Source organism: Neodiprion pinetum, chromosome 6, assembly GCF_021155775.2.
Source record: "Neodiprion pinetum isolate iyNeoPine1 chromosome 6, iyNeoPine1.2, whole genome shotgun sequence".
NCBI lineage: Eukaryota > Metazoa > Arthropoda > Insecta > Hymenoptera > Diprionidae > Neodiprion > Neodiprion pinetum.
This window is the reverse complement of record NC_060237.1, coordinates 21996171-22020521: the sequence shown is the minus strand read 5'-3', so window position 1 is coordinate 22020521 and position 24351 is coordinate 21996171. Positions and strand designations below refer to the sequence as shown.

General features: G+C 39.0%; 6 protein-coding genes across 18 annotated transcripts; 1 reads left to right on the top strand and 5 right to left on the bottom strand.

Annotated features, from left to right (window-relative positions):
* The first annotated feature begins 1804 nt into the window (after positions 1 to 1804).
* Positions 1805 to 4257, top strand: LOC138191190 (uncharacterized). The gene is made up of 5 exons (XM_069137390.1): positions 1805 to 1826; positions 2050 to 2375; positions 2627 to 3061; positions 3126 to 3344; positions 3419 to 4257. The coding sequence occupies exons 1-5, from the start codon at positions 1805 to 1807 to the stop codon at positions 4187 to 4189; spliced, it is 1773 nt and encodes a 590-aa protein (XP_068993491.1). The 3' UTR covers positions 4190 to 4257.
* An 8-nt stretch (positions 4258 to 4265) lies between these two features.
* LOC124222362 (aldo-keto reductase family 1 member B1-like) lies at positions 4266 to 8315 on the bottom strand. Of its 4 annotated transcripts, none has more exons than XM_046633211.2 (6): positions 7982 to 8315; positions 6758 to 6839; positions 5896 to 6181; positions 5342 to 5742; positions 4956 to 5104; positions 4266 to 4515 (listed from the first exon to the last, which is right to left on the bottom strand). In XM_046633211.2, the coding sequence occupies exons 1-6, from the start codon at positions 8113 to 8115 to the stop codon at positions 4479 to 4481; spliced, it is 1089 nt and encodes a 362-aa protein (XP_046489167.1). In that variant the 5' UTR covers positions 8116 to 8315; the 3' UTR covers positions 4266 to 4478. The 4 variants fall into 4 exon arrangements, with proteins under 4 accessions (XP_046489167.1, XP_046489168.1, XP_046489169.1 ...); XM_046633212.2 differs by having other exon boundaries at positions 7773 to 8114; XM_046633213.1 differs by lacking the exon at positions 7982 to 8315 and adding an exon at positions 6255 to 6343 and having other exon boundaries at positions 5896 to 6165.
* Positions 8316 to 8466: 151 nt separating this feature from the next.
* On the bottom strand, positions 8467 to 12221 carry LOC124222364 (aldo-keto reductase family 1 member B1-like). Of its 10 annotated transcripts, none has more exons than XM_046633222.2 (6): positions 12089 to 12221; positions 10700 to 11480; positions 9741 to 10026; positions 9252 to 9652; positions 8880 to 9028; positions 8467 to 8777 (listed from the first exon to the last, which is right to left on the bottom strand). In XM_046633222.2, the coding sequence occupies exons 2-6, from the start codon at positions 10907 to 10909 to the stop codon at positions 8741 to 8743; spliced, it is 1083 nt and encodes a 360-aa protein (XP_046489178.1). In that variant the 5' UTR covers positions 10910 to 11480; positions 12089 to 12221; the 3' UTR covers positions 8467 to 8740. The 10 variants fall into 10 exon arrangements, with proteins under 10 accessions (XP_046489178.1, XP_046489177.1, XP_046489171.1 ...); XM_046633221.2 differs by having other exon boundaries at positions 10700 to 11901; positions 12089 to 12213; XM_046633215.2 differs by lacking the exon at positions 12089 to 12221 and having other exon boundaries at positions 10700 to 11029; positions 11270 to 11968.
* A 44-nt stretch (positions 12222 to 12265) lies between these two features.
* Positions 12266 to 14729, bottom strand: LOC124222367 (aldo-keto reductase family 1 member B1-like). Its single transcript, XM_046633227.2, has 5 exons — positions 14565 to 14729; positions 13312 to 13794; positions 12977 to 13183; positions 12635 to 12783; positions 12266 to 12399 (listed from the first exon to the last, which is right to left on the bottom strand). Exons 1-5 carry the CDS (start codon positions 14634 to 14636, stop codon positions 12357 to 12359), a joined length of 954 nt encoding a protein of 317 aa, XP_046489183.1. The 5' UTR covers positions 14637 to 14729; the 3' UTR covers positions 12266 to 12356.
* A 1159-nt stretch (positions 14730 to 15888) lies between these two features.
* On the bottom strand, positions 15889 to 20401 carry LOC124222368 (aldo-keto reductase family 1 member B1-like). The gene is made up of 5 exons (XM_046633228.2): positions 19554 to 20401; positions 17864 to 18149; positions 17359 to 17747; positions 16994 to 17142; positions 15889 to 16642 (listed from the first exon to the last, which is right to left on the bottom strand). Exons 1-5 carry the CDS (start codon positions 19623 to 19625, stop codon positions 16606 to 16608), a joined length of 933 nt encoding a protein of 310 aa, XP_046489184.1. The 5' UTR covers positions 19626 to 20401; the 3' UTR covers positions 15889 to 16605.
* Positions 20402 to 20538: 137 nt separating this feature from the next.
* Positions 20539 to 23540, bottom strand: LOC124222365 (aldo-keto reductase family 1 member B1-like). The gene is made up of 5 exons (XM_046633226.1): positions 23380 to 23540; positions 21814 to 22296; positions 21508 to 21714; positions 21224 to 21372; positions 20539 to 20726 (listed from the first exon to the last, which is right to left on the bottom strand). Exons 1-5 carry the CDS (start codon positions 23455 to 23457, stop codon positions 20684 to 20686), a joined length of 960 nt encoding a protein of 319 aa, XP_046489182.1. The 5' UTR covers positions 23458 to 23540; the 3' UTR covers positions 20539 to 20683.
* Between the last annotated feature and the right edge of the window lie 811 nt (positions 23541 to 24351).

Genomic DNA, 24351 nt, shown 5'->3' with positions numbered 1-24351 from the left:
AAATTGAGATATTTTCACATGATTCACTATTTTCGTGAAATCAATAGGTACTGGTTGGATACCAACATGAGTTTACTATTGACAATTAGTTCTAAAAATACATTTTGCGTGAAAGGATGTTGCATTTTAGAGACGCAAAACAAGCGAGCACGTGGTATACTATCAGAGTTCCATGTGAATACTATCTGCCTATCCTCCAGCACCAGCTCCTGTATTACATATCAGGAATTTGTTTTGTTTTCACTTTCGTTAGAGCTATAAATAAGAAAGGGGATCCATTCCACTTGAATATCTTGAAAATTTCAATTTATTGAATACATCCTCTGAAACCCGATGTTAAACGATCATTTGTATGTATACATAATCATAAAAAAACCCAGCGATGGCTAAAGAGAGTGTAAAATTGATTCGTAAACCTTGCATACTATAACAATAATTCTACCACAGTCTTTTGAGTCATGACAATAATTACTGTATCGACGATAAGCACCGAATTATTCGTCGTTGGCTTATTTATTCAACTGCAATTGCTTTCCTACTCGCTCGCGAGAAAGAGTCAACTTGTACATATCTGTGGATCATCGCAGTCCTTGTTTTGTGCTATCCCTCAAGTGTTATCGAACCATAAGGGTTCAATAACGTTGCATTTGACGGGGGGCTGTGGAGGCGGGGAAGATGACGGAAGAGAGTTAGGGAGAAACTCGCCAGGCCAGAGGTGCAACGCATCAATGAATAGCAGCCCCATGAGCGCCCCACGCACTAAAGGTGCCATTACACATAACAATCGGCTTCGAGTGCGAGACTTCTGTGGCCATATGAACACTAGTCGCGAACCTCCTACGGTGGACCAATTCAAGATCTGAGAATTATAGATGCACATACTTGATAGATTATATAGTCAACTTTCGCCCAGGCGAAATTGTAGTAGCTATTCTCATAGTCACATTAAAATCTAACGTATTTCAGTGAATTAACAAATGTCATTACAACCTGTATTTCTACGGCTACTCGAAGAAGACATGTGATGGGGGCTCACGCCAGGGGGGGCTGCGAAAAGCCCGTTTCGTTCCAAAGGTTTTCGTTTGCGATAACTGAAAGGCCTTCTACCTGCAACCTTGTGACATGGCCTGTCTTCTAATTTACTGTAAGCATCGATGCCTGGAATACCCGTTTGGGCACTTTCAATGCTTTCCTGTGGCGTGGTACTTGCTGCAGTAGTTAATGATATCTTGTCCTCGTCACCACCCCCATCCCTAGGTGTTACCATCACCGGATTATTTGATTTCCTGTTTAAACAGGATTGATATACTAGTAGCAAAAGATACATTGCGTCATTTTCACGAATATAGAAGAACTTCACGTCTCACTCGCAATTGATTTGGCAAGTAAAATCATTCTTCGTTCCTTTCGGCTCCAGATTTTAGATATTTTTACAATTTAGTTTCTGCATTTAAATTCCTATAGAATTTTTCCTGAATTATCCATGAACATTTATAAATATTACCGAAAATATTTGCATTTGGTAATGCGATTATTTTTCACGCGGGACGTAAAAATAAAATGAACTATTTTGGGTACCGTTTGAAATGACAAGTGATGATTGGTTAACAGCTGATACGGCGCATTTTTGTTTCGGAGAAAATCAATCAGCGTAGTTGGCTATGAAATTTTAAACATTTCGCGGTCAAAATGTCAATCAAAAACATGCACGATGTAAAAATTCAACGTAGGAGCTAATAATTAAAGAAACAGCGAATCGATAAAATTCTATTAGATAAAGAAAACTACATTTCAAAAACCAATCATGGCAACGTTACACTGCCGTTGTGAGTTACTAGCATTAGGGGTTGGGTAATACTGACATAAGGAAATGGTTGTTCAACATATCATGAAAGATTCTCTAACCTGACTTTTGACGTCTATGAAATTAAAACATTCGTAACCCATATCGACGTAGACTGAAATTCCAGCGAAAGCTTGGTCCTGTGATCTATTGTACGTACATTTATACTGTTCGAAATATGGTAATATTTGAAACGTACTTTTCAGCGGGGTGTAAATCTGACGTGCGAGTAAACAGGGAACCACCGGCAAAACATTTTGAAAATGCGGTGTCAAAGTTTGAAGAACGTCGCGGCAGCATGGTGCAACGTCAGCAGTTTCTCAAAAATAAAATCACCACCATGGAGAGATCAATTCCTGCTCTGATGGCCTATAACATGTGGGTATCGGGACAAAAATGCGCTGATGCACCACTGTGCAAGGTTAAAGAAATTATGGCTAAATTCTCGCCAACACCTGATCCTACAGACAAGCTGCTGGAAAATTTAAAGAATACCGTGTCTGAGTTAAATGCGGAAACTGAGAAACTGCACGTACGCATAAGCTCATTTTTTTTTACCGTCCGCACTCCATTGGTAAAGTCGTACAATTTTCAGTGTCAAACAAACATTGTTCCACTTCATCTCATCACAGTTGCGCTATAATTATTAGTTTCTCTAGTTTCTGACGGATCATATTCTCATGGCAGCCTCTCGGGCAATGTCTGTTGTATCTATAACCGACACGTGCATATTTTCTGTTAGGTAACAGGTAAAAGTTATTTTTTTTTAAATATTTTTTGTAGGGTAAAATAATCGACACGGAAATAGAGTTGGAAGAAAGCGGAATGGAACTGGATTCTTTGGAATCGGCAAACAACGATCTGACTAAACGAATAACAGACCTGGAGCATGAAGTAGAAAAAACTACTGTGCCAAGTCTTCATTCCATTCACTCGGAAGACCTCGTTTGTCTTTCGAAACTTCGAAAGCTTGGATCCGAGGAGGTGAATTTGAAGTGTTGTATCCGTGAACTGGAGGAGAAGGAGGTCAAGTTCCGACAGCAAATAGAACAGCTACTGACTTCGAGAGAATTCCAGAAGGACTCGGGTGGTAAAAAAATGGTTAAACGGATCCAGGAGCTCGAATCGACGGAGAGAAAAATGAACTGTGCGTTACAGACACACAAGCATAACATGCACCAACTTAAAAAGAAGCTGATGCAAAAAGAAAAGGCTATAGTAAGTACATACTCAATACTCCAATTGCTATCGGGTACATTTTATTGGCAACTCATCATTTCAGATTGAAATGGAAATGTGCCTTGGAATGGACGGGGAATCAAAAGGCTCGAAAAAGAACTCCATTGCCAAAAAAGACTGCAAGCAAAGTTCAAGTCAGAGTGGTTCCTGGCTGCCACATTGGATGGTTCCTAGCTGTTCAAAGGTTTCCGACTCCACAAGTTCTCCCAGAAAGGGATCGGAATCATCGTCTGGCGCAGCAGCATTCACAACTGACGCCGAAGTAAGCCGACAGAAAAATTCGCTAAGATCTTGAACCTAAAGAGTAACTACATCTATGAAATATCTCTCACACAGGGAAAGCTAAAGCGGTGCATCTGTCCTACTCCTGCTCCAGTCCCATGTTACGAGAAGCCTCCGTGTAGACCAAGCACTTCAAAACCAAGGTCATGTTGTATGCTACCAGCAAGTGGACCTCCGCCTTGTCCACCTCCACCTTGTCTTTTGCCGTGCAAGCCATCTCCATGTTCTCCTGTACCACGTAAACCGTCACCATGTCCACTCCCGTCATGTTGTAAGCCACCGTCCTGTCCACCACCGCCATCATGCGAACCGGTTAGGTGTCCACCACCTCCGCCGTGTGCACCACCATCTTGCAAGCCTCCAATCCGTCTGCCCGTGGCAGTCCGTTGTCAAAATAAACCACTTTGCAAGCCACCAGAGTGCCTTGAATCCCCAGCGTGTCGTAGACCGGACCCTCCTTGTCCGTACGTTTACTGTGGTCAGACTCCTTGTTCACTACCAACTTGTCCACCGGCGCCCTGTGATACTGGATCTCTCTGCCACACTTGCCAATCGCCTACTCCGTGTAAGGAGTGTCTTCCGTTGTCGGAACCAGGTGGTTGCCGGTGTTCATGTAAGGGAAAGTGCTCCCGCGGAGAATCCAGTGTTCCCTGTAATTGCAGTGTAACCCCAAAGTGCAGCGCTGATAGGGGTTATCAACCGGAAGGATTACCGAAACCTCCTTGTGGAGGAGAAACCGGCTGTTGGCTAGAAGAAGATAGTGACGAAGACTTTTGCGACTGTTGCGATTGCGGTTGTAACGACAGCAATGACTCTACTCCATGATTGTAATTTTCATACAATGGAATGTCCTCACGATTGTTTGGCTCTCCAGAGAAAAATATAAATAAAATGTAACGATATCGTTTTATTTAGTCTATGGTTAAAATGTGGCACACGTCTATTTTTTTCACAATATACCATGATTACTACTAGTTGACATGCTATGGGTATTTAGGTCTGAATAAATAGGATTTGCTTCAGAGATGATCCTGATTAGAGTTACTAGTTGTATGCCGGCTGTCACGTGGCGCGATTGTTAAAACTCAAGCACCGGTTACTTCGATCGCCAATATTAATTCTTGAACGGGTAGTATGGGCTCTCGTTACACCTAAAAATTTCGATTAGTAAAATTTACTATCCTGAAAATCAAATTATAAGTAACGACGATGAGACGATCCCGGACACTTATGAATATAATCACATGACTCGAGTAACTAGTTGCAATAAAAGTGTTTTGAATGAGTTTTATGATATGGTAATAAAATACCATTCAAATTGATAATTAACTGGTTTCATGAAAAATTACACATCAATTTAACAGCGAATGATTTATGGGTCTTGCTCTTTATATATTATGAAAACATAGTCATTAATTAAAGTCTGCTCAACATTCGCGAAAACAGCGCCTTTGACGATTCATCGTAAATTGTGTTCACATGACCTGTTGCATTGAATAAAAAAGGGAAATTGGCCCCTCACATCCGTAAAGACATCCGGGAAATATGATTAATGCTATCATTGGTCGACGTAGAAAATAAAATTACATACTCTCGCAATGCACAAATTCTTCCACCGCAATCGAACGAGTTGATGAGCTCAATGTCTTCTTTGGAAAGTTCAAAATTAAAGATGTTGAAATTCTCTTGGATGCGAGATTTGTTCACTGACTTTGGGATGACGATATGCCCACGTTGAACCTGTGGCATAGTAGTAATTCATTAATCGTAGAAATTTCCTTAAGTCAGATTAACATTTTCATAGCGTAAAATTGAAAATCTCCGTAGTAGCGCGTGATGACTTTGATATTTAATTGATTCGAAATTCACGTTTTTCACTCTTTCTGATATGGCAGTATTATACAGTATTATGACTTATGACCCTACTCGATGTAATATTCCTTTAATAAAATAATCCCAATCTTTCAAGTATGTCACCTGATAACGGAGCACAACTTGAGCGGGACTCTTCTTGTACTTCTTAGCAATGCTTGTAATCTTTAGATCATCTAAAAGCTTCGGATCCTCAGGTTTTCCCCACGGTCTGTCCGGGCATCCTAGCGGGCAATATGCGGTTATGATAATGCCCTTTGATTTGCAATACTCGGACAATTTTATCTGGGTCAAATACGGATGACATTCGACTTGATTCGTGACAGGCTTGATCTTTCCCTCCGTTAACACGCGCTCCAATTGTTCTTCGTTAAAATTGCTGACACCAATGTTCTTTGCTAATCCCTTTTCATACAACTTTTCCATGGCTTTCCAAGTATCGACGTAGTCGTAATCGCTGAACAGTATTTCGCCATTGACGCCGGTAGGTTGAAGTTCCTTGCCCTCTGAAAAAAATGTGCGATTTATCTTGCATGAAACAAAACGTCAGTAATGGAGATTGCCTTTTGAAAGCAGAATCAAATAATTTCAGTACAGACTCTCGGCACATATGATGGTAAAATTATTTTTAAATAGGTATTTGAAGATCGAGTTAAAACCTTTGTAAGGTATTGGCCAATGTATCAAGTACAGATCGACATAATCAACACCCAAATTCTTCAAAGTAGTCCTTATTGCAGGTTCAACAGCCTCTGGCCTATGGAAAGTGTTCCAAAGTTTGCTCGTGAGGAATATGTCCTGTCGTTTGATGACTCCTTCTTTAATTTTAGCTTGCACGGCTTCGCCGACTTCCGCTTCGTTGCGGTAGATAAAAGCGCCATCGATGTGGCGATACCCGATATCGATTGCATCCTTAACGGCTTGAGTCACTTCACCGGGTTTGGACTGTTGTTAGAATAATAGGTATACTATGTCATCATAGGTTATTGCTACGTTAATTGTTTTTTTGTTAACTCACTCGTAGCCAGTAGCAAACTTTGATTTATCATGTCTGTTGTTAGCGTGCGAAATTCCCAATTCACACTCATTAATGCGCAATGTGATACACTGAGAATAGTGAATTTGTAAAATGTTATTAAAGTTTCTCTTTACTCTAGTTTCTTACGAGTTAGGAATTTCGCACGCTGAGTAGAAGAAAAAAAAGAAAAATAGTACACGTTACGCGTGCGAGAATTACGTATTTCGCGCACTTGGATCCTAATGTACTACATTTCAAACCCATAATGAGGTAGAAATGTGAGATTAAACCTTATACAAAACCGTTGAATGGTTTAACCTGTTTGGTTAAAATTTGATGGGTTTCACAAATTTAGTACTAATTGCATATATTCACAACACAAAAATCAAATCTAGCCTAGGTTCTTGAAACAAGAAATTGGATTTATGGAAATCGATTGATTGTACTTTAACGTTCACCGATAACATGCGATAGTTATAATTGTATAAAAATTCTAAACTTACTTTCCAAGTTCCTAGTCCAAGAACGGGAATTTCCATTTGATTGTAAAATTTTTTCACTGGTACTTTATTCATCACGAAAAATCTGTGAAAATATAATCACCGATTCGAATTGATTGACACTGAACCTTTCGCGCGACGTACAACTGTAACACTGATATTTATGTACTAATCGGAGCTGTGACTAAATTTCGTCTGAGAGCTCCGGATATCTAACCGGTAATGGTTCAGAGATATGCGTGTGAGCTCTATTTGTAAGAAAACTAAACGTAAACGCAGTGGCGTAGCATGGATTTCAACCGCCCGGGGCGTAGGCCAAATATTTAAATTCAAAAGGCTCCAAAATTTACAGAAATCATAAAGAACTTTTCAGCAAGAATAAAATTGTTATTGTACATAGAACAGGGTATACATAAAGAAGTCATATATATGTTTTATAATATAATAAACATGGAGAATTATGGCTACTGTTTAGTACAGATGGTGTTGCCAGTCGCTAGAGCGAGCGAGATAACTAGATGCACTTAAACAACATTGTAAAAACAAAAGAAAAGCGCTATTTTTACCATTTTTTTTCCATGGAAGGAAAGGTGATACGATAGTAATTTTCAAAGGCAATTATTAGGCTTATATTTAAGTATACTCTAAGAAATTATTATCAACAAGTGTTCAAAAATGGCGAAACCAGACCCATTCCTGCGAAACATGTTGAATCCTGCGGCACGTAATTTAACTAGTGCAAATTTGAAACTGGATAAAATCACTTAATCTACATATTAACATCTACAGAAATGCGTAGGGGATTTTGAAAATATTGATTATTGTGCACTTGGCAAGTATTTGAATGAAAATATCCAATTTTTGACTAAATAAGAGAAGCGTAAATTTGTTAATAAATAATGGTTAAATTAACTTATCGAAAATCCCCTACGCATTTCTCTAGCCATTAATATGTAAGTTTTTGTATTATTCTTAAATATATTCCTAATAACTTCCTTAAATATTATTATCTTCTTACCTTTTCTTCCATCAAAAAAATGGTGTATTTTTTAGGTTTTCACAGTGGTGTTATCCCTTAAAGAAAGTAGCTTCCCCGGTTCCGACACAGATTAAATAATAAATAGTTCCGTGTTCATTTTAATCGGTGCGATAAAAACATGAAAAGAAATGGTTGAAATTTTTATTTGAGATTACAAGATATTATTATTATTTATTGGGAAATTTTACCGCCACCAAAAAATAACCCCACTCGCTTCGCCTATGCGTAGACTAGAAGAGTCACTGGATTTCTTCGACTTTTCCAAAACATGAACCTCTGCATACCAGGTTGCGCTATCTTTATAGTCCTTAGTTATTTGCATTAGCTTATCAAATTTGTTGCGCTGTCATGACCCACGTTACCTGGAAGCTCTATGGTCCTAAGGTGCCATCACCTATTTGGGCTTTCTCAGGTTTATTCGCTGGATTATTTTATGTAAAAATAATGTTGAAGCAAATGGATAACAATCACATAAACGATTCCTAATAACTAACCTTGGAACCGGTGAAAATTTGAGATTAGACAGAGAAAAAACTATTGTTAATATAGAGTAGATCCGGCAGGAGGAAAGTTGTTGTATTAGCAGGTACGATAACTATTATATTGCGATAGCTATTTACGGAAAACGATAGCGGAGATAACAGGTTGATAAGGGTAAGGCCACGCTGCGCACTCTGAAAAGAAATTTTTATTTCAATTCGCTTTCTTATGCAATGTGCGAACATACCGTACCATGTTCGAACGATTTGATATCAAATTGATGTCGAATATTTGCTAGCGCGAGCTCGGATAAAAATCCTGTACAAACGGAGAGGAATTTCATTAGAAACCACGCAATATAATCAGCAATACAGACATCGTAAAAAATATATTCACTGCTGTCTTGAGGTGCAACCGACTTGTGTCGTTGTTGGAAAGTGTTGAATCATTCAGCCCGGTAGTTGAAATTAATCCCTGAAGGGAAAATAGGGACTGTCGATGGCACTGAAAAATAAATTAGTCATAGATTCAAAATCATTGATTATTATCAATAGGGCGATTTTCAAACCGGAGGCGAATAATACGAGTTGTCGATCCTAGACTTACTCAGACATTGGGCAAAATCTTTTATTGCAGTCACAGGAATTGATGAGTTCAACGTCTTCCTTGGAAAGTTCGAAATCAAAAATATCGAAATTTTCTTTCAGCCGAGATTTTGACACTGATTTAGGGATGACGACATGTCCACGATCGATCTGAAAAAACCATGAATTCATCGAACAGAACTTTCGTAATACTATAACTAATAACTCGACTGCATTAGAATCAGTAGCTAAGTCACGCAAGGGTTTACGACCACCCCCAGATTTTATACTGGTAATAACTATATCTGTATTACTAAAAAAACTATTGCGCATAATATCGTGCGATGATTTTTATTACGTTAATAAAATATTCGTAATCGGGAAAATAAATTACTTGATAACGGAGCAAAACTTGCGCGGGAGTTTTGTTATACTTCTTGGAAAGCCTTATGATCCTGTTATCTTCCAGAAGTGTCGGCTCCCCTTTTTTTATCACTGTACTATCCGGGCGTCCTAATGGGCGGAACGCTGTTACAACGATGCCCTTGGATTTACAGTATTCTGAAAGCTTGAATTGGCCCAAGTAAGGCTGGCATTCGATTTGATTGGTAACCGGCTTAATTTTTCCGGCTTTCAACACTCGTTCCAGCTGCTCCTCGTTGAAATTGCTTACGCCAATATTTTTCACCAATCCCTTTTCGTAAACCTCCTCCATGGCTTTCCATGTATCGACGTAATCGTAGTCAGCGTATACAAGTTTGCCATTGGCGTCCTTCGGCTGGAAATTGCTGCCCTCTAAAAAATTCACGCGTTAATTCAACCGAACTTGGTAGTAGATCAGTACGATCAAGAATTAGATATTACGGTAACAATTTTAAATAACCTTTGTAAGACATTGGCCAGTGTATCAAGTAGAGGTCAATATACTCAACGCCCAAATCTTCGAGTGTTCGTCTCAACGAAGGTTCAACAGCACCTGGCCGATGAAAAGTGTTCCAGAGTTTACCGGTGATGAAGATATCTTCTCGTTTGATAACGCCTTGTTGAATCTTAGCTCGCACAGCCTCGCCAATTTCTTTTTCATTCGCGTACAAATGGGCACCATCGATATGCCGGTAGCCAATATCAATCGCATCCTTAACAGCTTGCGTCACTTCATTCGGTTTCGACTATTATCAAAACAAAGCGAATATAATGAAAACGGAACACGCGGGAATTCGTAACTTGTTATGCACGAGGATAATGTATCATGAAATACGAGAACGAGATGCCGGTAATATTTCTATTTCACATGCTGAGTAGATCGCTACCATTAAAATGAATGAAAACAAAATTTGCCGAATCACGGATTGTCACACGAAAATATTCCGTTTTTCGTGACCCAAGTGTCATGATGTAATTTTTATCCAGAAAACAACGGAGTATTCGATAAGCGATAATGTTCCATTTGAGCCATGGCTTCGAATGAAGTAAAATTGTTTAGCAAGTAAGGTGAAGCGGGGTTGTTGGTAGACTTGAGAAAAATTTATAAGATCACCCTCCAAGTGCCGAGTCCAATCGTCGGGATTTCCGTTCCATTGTAGAACTTCACTGTCGGTACTTTGACCATTCTGAGCTTGGGTAAAACGAACCGCGTGAGTTGAACTTTTGGTAACGAACCACGGCTGAATAATCAAGCTACTACTGATTATCGTGTGGTAACTCGGCAGTGCCTCTCCACTTCCTCTTTGCCTGAGGAACCAGAGACAAGTAGCTTAAGTACGGCCGATACTACTGATTTTGCTCGCTGGCCGTACAGCCATTTCCATTTTGCGTAATATCGAGTCATCAATTTCAACCTACAGCGTGAAAGGCTATCGGAAGGTTTCTCGATGTGCCTCCTGTACTCGATTCGCCTTTCGGCTTGATTGGTGAGACGTCATAAATCATTTCACATGTCCAGCTGCATTGTCCACGTGCTTCTGCTCCGCGCTCGATGTTTCTGAGTCTGCGCGTCTCATCCACGTAAAAGTGACGGAATGGAACGTCGTGGTTCGGGCATTGAACTATCATAGTTACGTAATCTACACCTCACGCCTCGAGCAGCTTAGTGGGATGAAGAAGCGCTTTCTTCAAACCGCAATTCACTTGGTGTAATTTTTTTTCTTGGAATTATCTTTAGGATGCGTTGAACTGTAAGTTAAGTAGTGTTCACGTGTCTGTTCCCTAGTTCCAAATTTACGAGCACCGATATCAAAGCTATTCCAATTTATGTCGTTGACTCAAAGGTCAAATTTGCTGACATAAAATATTTCTTTCAGGATACACAAAAGCCTGTATATCTTTAATATGTAATGACACTTGTCCATCCGAATTCAAATTGTATATATTTTTTGCTGCAGAACACGATAAGCGAGCAGTATTAATTCTTACTCAAAATGTCGGATGATTAAATCAGCGTCTCATTCAAGATCTTACATACTTTTGTATCCATTCGAATCCAGCAGAATCCTGTCTTCTTTTATCTGGTCTACATCTGGACCTATTCGCTACTCATTGTTAGTTATACAATTAGATCTGTATAAGTCCATCCCAATTCCGAGATCTAGATGAGTGTACAGTTTTGGATTAGACCCGGATTCATCTATATTCGACATTTTAAACAGCATTACGATATTACGGCATGTACAATAATTGATTAATAGACTGTATTTCACCTAAAATATTAACAATTTCTGACATAGATATCAGCCATTGGATCATTTATTCATTATGTTTATAAATATTGTAACTTCAAAAATATTATCCGCCACAGTAGAATTCCAGCCTATGAATTTCCCATAGTGAATTAAGTTGAGGCTCTTTCGTAAAATCGTAAATAAACGAGTCTTCTTTATAGCAATATTATCCGTCCTTCAGAATAGGATAAAAATTCGTCCCCGACTTCATTATGACTTATTCTTTCGCGTCATCATTTTAAAGAACCATGACACTTTAGGTCGGCTTGTTTCCATTTGGATTTCGCTGTTACAGAAGCATCATTTACAACAGGCTAGGACTGTATCCTGCGAATTAAAGTGTGTCACTTTTTCATCGTAGGCATTAACTACAGTCTAGCCGATTATCGTTTATAGACTATACGCGCAGACTGTACTGTCAGGATTATCATCAGGATAACAGTTTCCAATGAATATGTCGACGGTATAGAATGATCCAAACCACATAAGGTCGCATCAACTACCGCAGTCGTACCTCATAAATCATTTAACGCTGCAACTTTGACGACCCATTACACTTTTGGTTTTTATTTCAATCGCAGGTCGTATTACTGCATCCAATCAGAGTCTTAATTCTTGTCTCATTTACACCGAAGGTAGAGGAGAAGAGAATTGTTTTTAACAGACCAATGTCAATTAAAGCCAAAAAGGGTTTACGGTAGGTTCGTTTAATAAACAGTGGGTGCAGTCTTCTAAATCACACTCGATGATACAAACAATATAAATAGAATTGACGCGTGGATTTAGTACGGAATTCCGAATGGCCAGTATTTGTGAGTTTGCGCACTGTAACAGAAAATTTTCGAATACATAAACTTTAATAACCAACGATTGTAGAGACGATAAACAATCAATTAAGTCACTTGGTAGTGATTAAATTTCAATTTGTAAATTACGGTAAGTAATCTCCGATGATTCAAACGCGATAGAAATCGTTGAGATTCTACAATATAGCCGACAGTTGTTTATAAATTATTAATAGTTTCTTCACATATTCGGGTACTGGTATATAAATGCTAACCTTTTCATCGGAACACATCTGCCGTTGCAGTCCAAGCTCGTAATGGACTCGATGTCCTCAGGTGTCAACTTGAAATCAAAGACTTGAAAGTTCTCTTCGATTCGAGACTTTGTAACGGACTTTGGAATGACTACGTGGCCGCGATCGATCTGTAAAAAGTTTGTTCGTTCATTCTTTCTATAACGACGGTAACAAAAAATTTGACATTGAAACACAGTGAGAATCTAATCTATACTTTTTGCGAGTGACATAGTTACCGTCAAGCTTATCATAAATCATCAAAACAGCTGTTGATCAGAAATGAAAATTAATCAAACAATTATAAAAAAAAGACGAATTCACCTGGTAGCGGATGAGAACTTGGGCGGATGTCTTATTGTACTTTCGGCCGATCTCTTTAATCTTGGGATCTTCCAACAGCTGGGGATCATCCGGTTTGGCCCAGGGTCTGTCCGGAGAACCAAGAGGACTGTAACCCGTCACTATGATGTTTTTGCTATTGCATAATTCTGATAATTTTAACTGGGGCAGATACGGGTGGCATTCAACCTGAAATCGGTAATGATTTGATGAAAAGATACGGATTTACGTCAGAGTCAACGGTTATCGCACATTTCTGCCGATTACTTGGAGTCGGACATTGATTGTGTAACACATCCCGTGAAGGAAATGCTGACCTGATTCGTCACCGGTAGGATTTCAGCGTTCTTCACGACTCTCTCGAGTTGTTCAGAGTTGAAGTTGCTCACTCCGATGCTCTTGGTGAGTCCTTTCTTGTTAACGTTCTCCATCGCCTTCCAGGTATCAAGGTAGTCAACCTCGCTGTACTTCACGGAGCCATCGGCATTAGACGGGAAGAGATTTGTCGGGTCTTCTTTGTAGGCAAAAGGCCAATGCATCAAGTAGAGGTCAAGGTATTCAAGGCCAAGGTCATTGAGGGTTGTTTTCAGGGCTGGCTCGACGAGTACTGGCTTATGGAACGTGTTCCAAAGTTTGCTGGTTATGAAGAGGTCCTCCCGTTTCACCACTCCTTCGGCAAATTTTGCCGCCAGTGCCGCACCGACTTCCTTCTCGTTTCCGTAAACGTGAGCACAATCGATGTGTCGGTAGCCGATGTCGATCGCGTCCTTCACCGCCTGAGCAACTTGCCCGGGTTTTGACTGAAATTTTTCAACAAGGCCCAAATTATTGAAAGTGATTCTTACGTTAGCGGGTTCAGTTTTCTAAGGTATTTTTTACCGATAAAACGATATTTTTCGAAGCTGTGCTACATTCTACGAGATTTCGTATTCCAACTTCGATTTAAAAAAAAAAAAGAATCCAAATCGCTCAATTCATGTGACGTTACAAATCTTCAAAGCTACACGGTGTAAATTCGCACCTGTGTATAAGCCTATAAACGATATCAGGGACTTGTTTAATGGAAATGTCGATCAAACCGTTATTTCGCACGGAAGAAAACAGCATATTTGTTAGCCAAATACCAAATATTGATTATTCATATCCATATCCTACTTTCACGCACGTCATGGGTATTATATCAAGGTCACTTAAATTTCACAAAAATTCTTTCCACTTCAACTTCGATTTTGGAAACGTTAAACTTTGTTCGAACGATCTAAACAATTTAAAGAAATTAAATCCTGCCAAAAAGTATTTTATTCCAATGTTTCGGAAATTGTTTTAAAGACTTCTCGAGATGTTTTAAATTATTGTCAAATATTTTTCCACCGTAGAGTACGGACCAAGTCACGTTTATAAATTTTATGAAATGACTTTCTTCAGTCTAAGTACAGAATTAAATCCTGTTCGAATTTCCCAAATTCTCAACTTTCTCAATTTTGCGGATTGACCAAACACACAAAATTGCCAACATTTAATTGTTCCATCGAAACACCCACGTTCAAAATGATTCATTATTATTATTCACCTTCCACGTTCCCAAGCCAAAGACGGGAATTTCCCTCCCATTGTTCAACTTCAATTTCGGCACTCTGGACATGTTGACTTGCCTAATACGTTGCAAAATTTTTAATCGACTAGCCCGTATCACTCTCAATCAGAGTACAGTACTCAACTGCGGCTGATCCCGGTGTTGCAAGGCCTTTTATCCGTTTCCCCGCCATCGAGCGAAAATGCCTGCTGTAGGTGTTTGTGCGGTATCTGTGCTTCGTAACAGAACGCAATACCCTGCGTACCTCCAAATTCGGTGATTACTCACCGAAGTAGCGTTATGGCAATTGTAATTTTTGTATCGGAACCATAATTTATCGTAGCATGATGACTTGTCTCCGGCGCAAAAGCAAAAATATGCCATTTTCACTCCTACATTACAAGAAATACAAAGGATGTAGAACAGATTATTCAGCTGAATGATGTATAATCACACCAATTTCACAGTACCGAAAGTAAGTTTGAATAGTGTAATTTTTCATGCCCCCAGTTGTGCGTTAATCAATTAATTAATCGTGCCTGCAGCAATCGACATTGATAAGTATCCTAAATATGTACAGAATGATAAGGTACTATTTGTTCCGAGATACGATGAAAATTGCGTAATACAGAGATTCGTGCCTTGCCAGGAATGTCGCTGTTTGTAATTAGTTTTTTGTTTTCATTTGAAAAGTGTGAGCGTTCAGGTCTGAGAAAATCATTATTCGATTAGTACTTCGAATTTGTTGATTTATCGAAACCAATTATCCAGTTGAATATGAGTCAATTTTTCTTAAAATTCTTACCGCAGTCGTAAGAACACACTTTCATAACGTGTTCTTTTGCTTTATGCTTGCCCGTGCCATTTATCGATTAGAACGCGAATACAAAGTGTCAAGGAGAATCCACCCTACATAACTATTCCGTTTCTCCTGGATTATCGACCGTTCGTAAAAACAATTATATGACAATCTACTTTTTTATTATGTATATAATTTTGATTTGATGGCCTTTCGCGATTAGGATTATTGACAACGTTTTTTCCATGAATCCAAGGTGTTTCCGGCGAACGAAAATGTCAAATTATCTCGTTTAGAGTATAACATTGTCACAAGTTTCTGTTAACACAATCACGTATTTGGGCCGAGTCAATTTATCGATCTACATAGGTGTAAGACGCGTATCATTCAAAGAAATGAACCGGGTATGAAAAAAATTATGAAAGTGTTATTCAGAACAATCGGTTCCAATACAATTGATCAAATCGCGCATTTTAGACGTTTCATTTTCACGTACATTTCAATCGCTTGTTTTGAAAAAAGTTGTATCTCGAAATCTTGTATAATATAGGGAAAAATTGTTACAGGAATTTTGAAATCAGACAGTCTTATTGTTAGTTCATAATATCGAATAGAGACAATTTTTTAAATTAACGTATGTACGCTCATGCTTATTGAAACACAATCTGTGTCGATCTGATTGAATAAGAATTTTAGTTTATCTCACGATTAGTTTAATTGCCTTACTTGTATATAATAAGTGATATGCTTATGTATCATACAAAGTAATAACAGAATTCAATTTCATATTACAAAATCTGTACAAAAAGATATTTCAAGACACCGATTTCGAACTTTGGTTTCGGACTGATCGTTTAGCTGGTCGTTTTCTGGTTGTTTTCAATGCTGTGAGACGTCACAAGATCTCTATGAAGACATTTATAAGTGTCAACGTATCAATTTAATTGAGATAATTTCTATATACTGCGCCGGCTCTAGTTGTCGGCATGCATGAACTTGATACAGTACAACCTCTCAATAGAACCGCTCACAGGCTGTGAGTGGAATACATTTCTCAAAATTTTGGTTCCCTCACTCCGACTACAAAAGCTCGTTCTCAAAAATTAGTTCTCAACCCTCTCAATAGTACCTTTATTGCACTAAACCTTTATTATACTAAATAGAACTTTTGTCGCGGCACTATTGAGAGGTTGTTCTGCATCAATCGTTGCAGCTTTCGGGCAGGATTTCGTCGAAATTCTACTTCTCGAATGGATAGTACGGGCTGTCGATACACCTGAAAATGTAATCAGTATTGGATAATGAAGCATGTGCGGTAGGACGGAGCGAAAAAAAATATTTATGGAGTTACTCTTCCCTGTACGCTGATACGTTGTATTATGAAATCCTGTAAGCCTATCCGAAAGAATTACTGTAACATTCTTTGAATACAAGCTTTGATGAAGAATATCAATGACCATTGTAATGAAATTCAAGAAATGAATTATGATCGAGAAGTCTGAAGACGTGGTCAGTTTCAGGATTTTATGATACTACGTATCAGTTCGTACGAGGAATACTGATTTAGAAAAAAAAAAAAAATTTTACAGGAGAGAAATGAGCGAGATTTAACAAAAATATAGCTTACTCAAGCAGCGGACTTAATCTGACGTTGCAGTCAAGGCTGTTGATGAGCTCAACATCTTCTTTGGCAAGTTCAAAGTTAAATATATTGAAGTTTTCTTCAATTCGAGACTTAGTCACTGATTTGGGGATTATTATGTGTCCCCGTTCAATCTGTGAAAAATTTACAAATCTTCAATTTAGGATTTTGAAGCAATGGCAGAGTATTTCTGTCACGAAGACGGCACCATTACTCGATTGTAGTAAAAATAATCTTATCTTTGAGCGCAGTGATTCGACGAGTTTTTTAGTGTACGTTACATGTACAGATTTTATTTAACAGCCCTAAATTTACGATCCTTGATAACTAAAACAGTGCGAGTACATTACCTGATAACGCAGCATAATTTGAGCAGGAGTCTTTTTGTACTTCTCGGCAATAATCTTGATTTTTGGATCTTCGCTGGGTTTCGGTTGGCCAGGTTTTCCCGGCCCTCCCAATGGGCGATAAGCCGTTATAGCGATGCCCTTGGACTTGCAATATTCGGATAGCTTGAATTGGCACAAATAGGGCTGGCATTCGACCTGGTTGGTAACGGGCTTGATCTTTCCCTCCTTTAGAATCCTCTCCAACTGCTCTTCGTTGAAGTTACTAACGCCGATGTTTTTCGTTAACCCCATTTCGTAAACCTTCTCCATGGCTTTCCATGTGTCGACGAAATCGTAGTCGGCAAATTGCATTTTACCTTCGGCGTCAAGAGGATAGTTTCCGCTTCCCTCTGGAAAGAATTTATAGCTTCTTATATACCGACCAGATTTATCCTTTCAACTATTGAAATGTCTTATGAGACAGATCGAATTGGTCAAAGTCACGTAATTTTGAACTCTGAATAACCTTTGTAAGCTATCGGCCAATGCATCAAGTACATGTCGACATATTCAACGCCCAAGTTAGCCAAAGTCTTCCTCAGCATTGGTTCAACGGCTTCTGGTCGGTGAAAAGTATTCCAAAGCTTGTTGCTCAGGAAGATGTCCTCTCTTTTTATAACTCCTTCTGCAATTTTAGATCTCACCGCCTTGCCAACTTCCACTTCGTTATCGTAGAGATAGGCGTTGTCGATGAATCGGTATCCGATATCGATCGCATCCTTCACTGCTTCGTATGCTTTGTTTGGTTCTGACTGTTGATAGAATGACGTAATTAGTCATCAACGCGTAATTAGATATATTAATACACTTGATAAAAATTTTAAACGTAATATCGATTTTCGGGTAGTCCGCTTGATTCAGGTCTCATAACGCGCCGAATGCTCTTCAAATAAACTTTCATCTTTCTAAGCTTACAACAAAGCTTCAATTGCACATTATATAAGTAAATGTCATATACAGTTTTATATGAAAGTTTAATAAAATTTTCGGGATTTATACAAGTGACCTCGATTAGTATTATTATTATCTTGAAGCTTACTTGAAGAAATTTCGTTATGTATTCAATTCACTGAAGCAAGCAATTTATTCATTGTTTTATCATGTAATTCGAGGTGGTGTCGTGGCGAAGATCTGAGGTTTTTATTGCATCAGCGTTCGAGTTTGATTTGCGAGGCTGCAAAGTGCAAACAATACCAAACATCAAAATTGTAGTGTTCTCAGGTATGTATATCGTCTAACAATTGTCGTAAATGTTTTAATTGTGCGTTGTAAACTTTACAATCGGATGTCTTGTATGCCCGCCATAATTACCGTCACTGCGACAATTTTGTGATAACAGTTTATTATACGGTGGTAAATTCAGCTCAGCCTTTTTCCTCGTATAAACACCTCGAGTCCATTAAACATGTATCGCAGTAATTCTTATTTCAGTCCTATTGTAAAGGATGAGGAAATGATATAGAATCCAGGCTCAGCAATTTCAAAATTCATTTTCGAGGGAATTATATAATTAGATTTAAAAATGGTGATTTAATATTTGGCACTGTTTCAACTTTCTACAATAGATAATATTGTATAGTGACTTCGGAGAAGGAGTTTCGCTATCGTTGGAAATTGCCAGCAATGCTTATCAATATATGTGATAAAATATGATAAATTTGAAGCCACGCTTTCGACTGTTCCGCAAATTACAGACAGTCATACCTCAATTTATCGACTCAACGTAGCTAATAGAAGTGCGATGAACCGTCTGATAAAAAAAGCTTATGTTTGTCCACGTGGACGTCTGAATGAGTGTTGGACTACAGAATCGATCATTTGTATTGGGCAAAAAAACGTAATTACTACTGTTGGTTGTTTTCAATAAATATGGAATATTATTGATTCCCGCTGCATCAGTGGGAGAATATCATACTGTGTGTTAGCCATGTCCAGAGGTAAAGCATAATATAATAAGTTTATCAAGTTTTTGATTTCCAGACGAAATTTTAAAGAAGAGATCGATGTTGAATTAGTGATTACAATTCAATTTCAAACTACAACAGGCTGCTGGAGGTCGGCCACTGGAAACGACTCCAGTTATACGAATATTAGTAAGTACAGATCTGAGTTTAGCATAATTAGAAAAATTCGAACAAATTTATGTGCAAATTTACCCGCCAAGTTCCCAGTCCGATGACTGGAATCTCTGATCCGTTGTAGAATTTCACTGTCGGTGCTTTCGCCATTGAAATATTGCGAAGATTTCAACTTGCGATGAATTTCTCGCGTGTGGATAACGACGTATGCACTTGTGGAAACTAAGTACCAAGTGCGTCCGAACTTCTTCTCTACCTCGGTGTGCCGGAGAATGCAACTGAATTGAAACGACGCAATGTTATATGCGTGGAATGTACGACCGTTCTTTTATCGCGCAGGCGCGGACCGCGTTCTTTCATCACAAATGAACCGAAATCATAAAATATGTTCATTTAAAACTCTGTGGCGCGTTCTGTACACGTGCCGCATCGGCGAGATATTCGTTGATAGTCGTCGGAAAATGAGAACATCCGACTTTAGACGAAACCAGAAAGTAATAATACCGGAAATTCGACGGTAAATATTCGAATTTTGCCACTTTTTAATTCTTAGTTGACTTTTTGTTCAATTTTTTGGGATCAAATAAATGGCCCGTTTTCTTCAATTGTTCAAACTATCATATTTTTAGTGTAAATAGAAAATTTTTTTTTTATACATTACTACACAGATTTGGGCACTGAGCGTATTACGTATGTAATTGATGCGCAGTGAATAAAGATTTCATAAAGTTGATTAGGTTGCGTCTTAGATAAATTTATTCGTTGATATTAGTCAATCACGCTACAAATACAACCACGAAATGATAACCATAAAGCGATTTGAAATCATCAATTGAAAATAAACCACATGTGTGATTGGGAATATATCGACTCAATTTTTCTGTAAAATGTTTTGTAAGTATTTATCATTTGCAGCATATATTATTAATGCGATATTGCTTTTATTTTATTTAAATATTGTACGAGTGAGGTTTATGAACATATCAAATCTACGTCCTATTCGCAACGTGCACGAAGAGAAAATAATTGTTTTTATTCGTTGACGGAAAAAAATTTATGTCCATCAGAATTTATGGTAATTTTATTTAATAAACGGTGGATGTACTCTTTGAATTTACACCCGGTAATACAAAGAAACAAAAATATATTCGAAATAGATATGACGTAAAGACTAACTATGCGTAAGGGTTAATTCTTCCTGTCCTTAATTAGTACGGAATCTGGAATGGCCAGTATTTGTGGGTCTTCACGCTGTAACAAAAAAGTTACAAAGATTAATTAATTGAATTTCTCTAGATCACGATTTTAGGGAATTGATAAACATTTTTCATTGGGTTAATTCGATCATAAATATGGGTTTCAAACTGAATCACGCAATCTATTTACGCTAAAGGTAAGCGTCTTTAATTCGACAGTGTTTTCCAAATTCTCATCGAACTTATTGAGCAATTTGTGTGGCTGGTCATTAATTACGATGGGTTATATACTTTCGATTCGTGAATGGGAAAACTCTCGAACGATAACTTTTTCAAATGTGACGCGATCTTTGACTGTGCGGATTCAACTTATGTTACATATATATAAAGATATTAGTCGCGTGGCAGAGTCAAAATTCAAGTATCAAAGTCGTAATATGAGGTAATTAATTCGAAGATAATCACGGCTGAGATTTCATAACACTTTTTAATGTCTAAGGTTTTGAATCTTGGGTAGTTTTATCGTTGTGTATCACTAACACGAGTACTCACTTGTCTAAGGGACAAATTCTGCCGTTGCAGTCGAAACTGTTGATGTACTCGATGTCTTCAGGTGCCAGTTTGAAGTCGAAAACGTTAAAGTTTTCGGCGATGCGAGATTTCGTCACGGACTTCGGAATGACTACGTGTCCACGATCGATCTGCAATTCGAACAAAAAAAAAAATAAAATCACACGTCGGTCCAATTTGTTCCTTCGCAAAAATTCTAATCAAACGCTGCGATCCGTAGGTCGACTTTCTTCAACCGATATATTTGCCGGAAGTGCAGTCGGTACCTGGTAGCGGATGACGACTTGGGCGGGAGTCTTCTTGTACTTAACGGCAAGCTCTTTAAGCTTGGCGTCTTCGAGAAGTTGAGGGTCGCCGGGTTTGGCCCAAGGTCTGTCCGGAGAGCCGAGAGGACTGTAACCCGTCAGTATGATGTTCTTGCTTTTGCAGAATTCGGACAGTTTCAACTGAGGCAGGTACGGATGGCATTCGACCTGAAATCGGCATTGATTCGTTGAAGAGATACTGTCACTTACTTAAGTACGGACACTGAGTACAGACAATAATATAGCCATGGCAAAGGAAATGCTCACCTGATTCGTCACCGGTAGGATTTCAGCGTTCTTCACGACTCTCTCGAGTTGTTCAGAGTTGAAGTTGCTCACTCCGATGCTCTTGGCGAGTCCCTTCTTGTTCACGGCTTCCATCGCCTTCCAGGTGTCGAGGTAGTCGACGTCGCTGTACGCCACGGTGCCATCGGGATTTGAGGGAAAGAGGCTCGTCGGGTCTTCTTTGTAGCCAAACGGCCAGTGGATCAAGTAGAGGTCAATGTACTCAAGGCCAAGGTCACTGAGGGTGGTTTTCAGGGCTGGCTCGACGAGGTCCGGTCTGTGGAACGTGTTCCAAAGTTTGCTGGTTATGAAGAGGTCCTCCCGTTTCACCACTCCTTCGGCGAATTTCGCCTTCAGCGCCGCACCGACTTCCTTCTCGTTTCCGTATACGTGGGCGCAATCGATGTGCCGGTAGCCGATGTCGATCGCGTCCTTCACCGCCTGAGTAACTTCGCCGGGCTTTGACTGGAATTGATGAAACAAATTCAACGTTATTGAAAGTTTAATTAATTAAACCATTGTTTAATGAGATAAGAGGAAACCAATGCGCGCGGTTCGCCGATTACGTTCCAATTTTTGATATTTCACAAAATATTTGCATATCATTTTGGTGTCATTACTAAAAAAATTGATTATCGTATCGTACAATTCGATAAATCAATATACCTCTACAGTCTATGTAACGATTTTCTAATTGTTTGTAAATTCATGTAGTCAAGTTTCCAGCTGAATCGCATGGACTGAAAAGGCACTATTTATAATTGAAGGCTCATTCACGTCTGAATATCAATATCTACACCTGTACATAAGCTTGAATCGATTCCTGAAAAATTCTTAAAACTTCTACAAGCGGCGGCAGTGATTCGGGAATATTATAGGCACGTAAGAAACGGTTCAAAGTCAATGATAAAAAACAAATTTCTTGATAAGAATTGCTCGTAAATAAGTTACCATATGTTAATGGTAAAGGCTTGTTCTCTTGACGCTAACCGTCTAATTACACTCGACACGAAGTAAACGAACGCAACGTGACCGCAGCCGAACAAAACGTCGCAAGTGCCACAGTATAAAGCAATGATAAAATGCACGCTTGTTTCAAAAAGCCGCGATATATTCCCGCCAAGATTTCGGCAATTACGCAACGTCCGAAACGGCGGTTAACGTTCTTTGTTTGAACGCAGGATGGGAGCGATCGATTTTTCGCGTGTCCAAGGCAGAGCATCGTAATGCAAAACCCAACGAATTATTTCAAGGTCGACGCAGCGCCGCGCGAAGAGCGAAAGTCGAATATCCGCGTTGCTCGAATGTTCGAAATTACCGAACGCGCGTTCCTAAAATAAAAACAAATGAAAGGAGATGTTCGAAACGGTTATATAACCGCTGCGTGCACGTCGTACGCGTTTACGCTTGAACCTCGTGGCTTCGAATCGTGCTATTGATCTTCCGGCGGATACGAGAATGCTGCTAACCGGCTTCCTCTCCTCGTAGGCCACATTTCGAGAATAGCGCCGACTAATTGCCGTTTTATGCTTATATAGAATCGTTCACCTTCCACGTCCCCAGACCGAAGACCGGGATTTCCTTTCCGTTGTTGAACTTCACTTTCGGCACTACGGTAGGCGACATGATGGATCGCTAATTCGTTACGATAATTTTCAGCCGTTGAACCCGTGTCACTCGGAGCACGATACTCGACTGTGGCTGACCCAGGCCTTCCCAGCCTTTTATCCAGCTCCCCACCATCCGGCGAATCGGAGTAGTTGTCTCTCTCGTACCCACGCTCTACACGCCCTCGCAGTCTCCCACACAACCAGATATCACAACATCCCCTGTATTTCGAACGGTATTCAAATCTGCCCAACGCTTATTCCCTTGCCGGCGAGGTAATTTCGATCCGGGGTTTCGATTCCGCGACGAAAGCGGCTGAAGTTTGAAAAAAAAAAAACACATTAAATCATTTTTATGGGTATGTTCAGTGTAATCTTACATTCCCATCGAATAAAACCATAAATTTTAATTCAATCGTCTACGGAATAGGAAATAATTCATACGGCGCCACGATCGAATTTGCTATCGGAAATATCGTATGTTGTACAGAATTACATGTGATGCTGTTTGCCGTATGATGTAACCGAGATTACGCAACGTATACAGCGATTTGTATAGAGCATGTTCAAAATAATTTTTCAAACCGATGGCCGGTAGGTCAAGAGGTTTATCACTTGTCTCACGAATTATCAAATTTTTTTTTGTTACCGAATAGCGGGTGTGGATTTAGATTTAAAAAAGCAATATTCTGTAAGCAGTTATTCAATCTGTTATAACGAGTATTTCTAATTTGACGATTCATTTAATTGACATAACTAGTGTAGTTTTTATTACACTCAAAGTCTCTGTGTCTCTGTTTTTTTTTCTCCATGCTTTGACATGATCTATTTATCACGTAGAACGCGAAAGAAAGCTACAAGTATATCCTCAATGATTTAAACTCGAGTCTGTTTTTCCTCAGCTATCGATCGG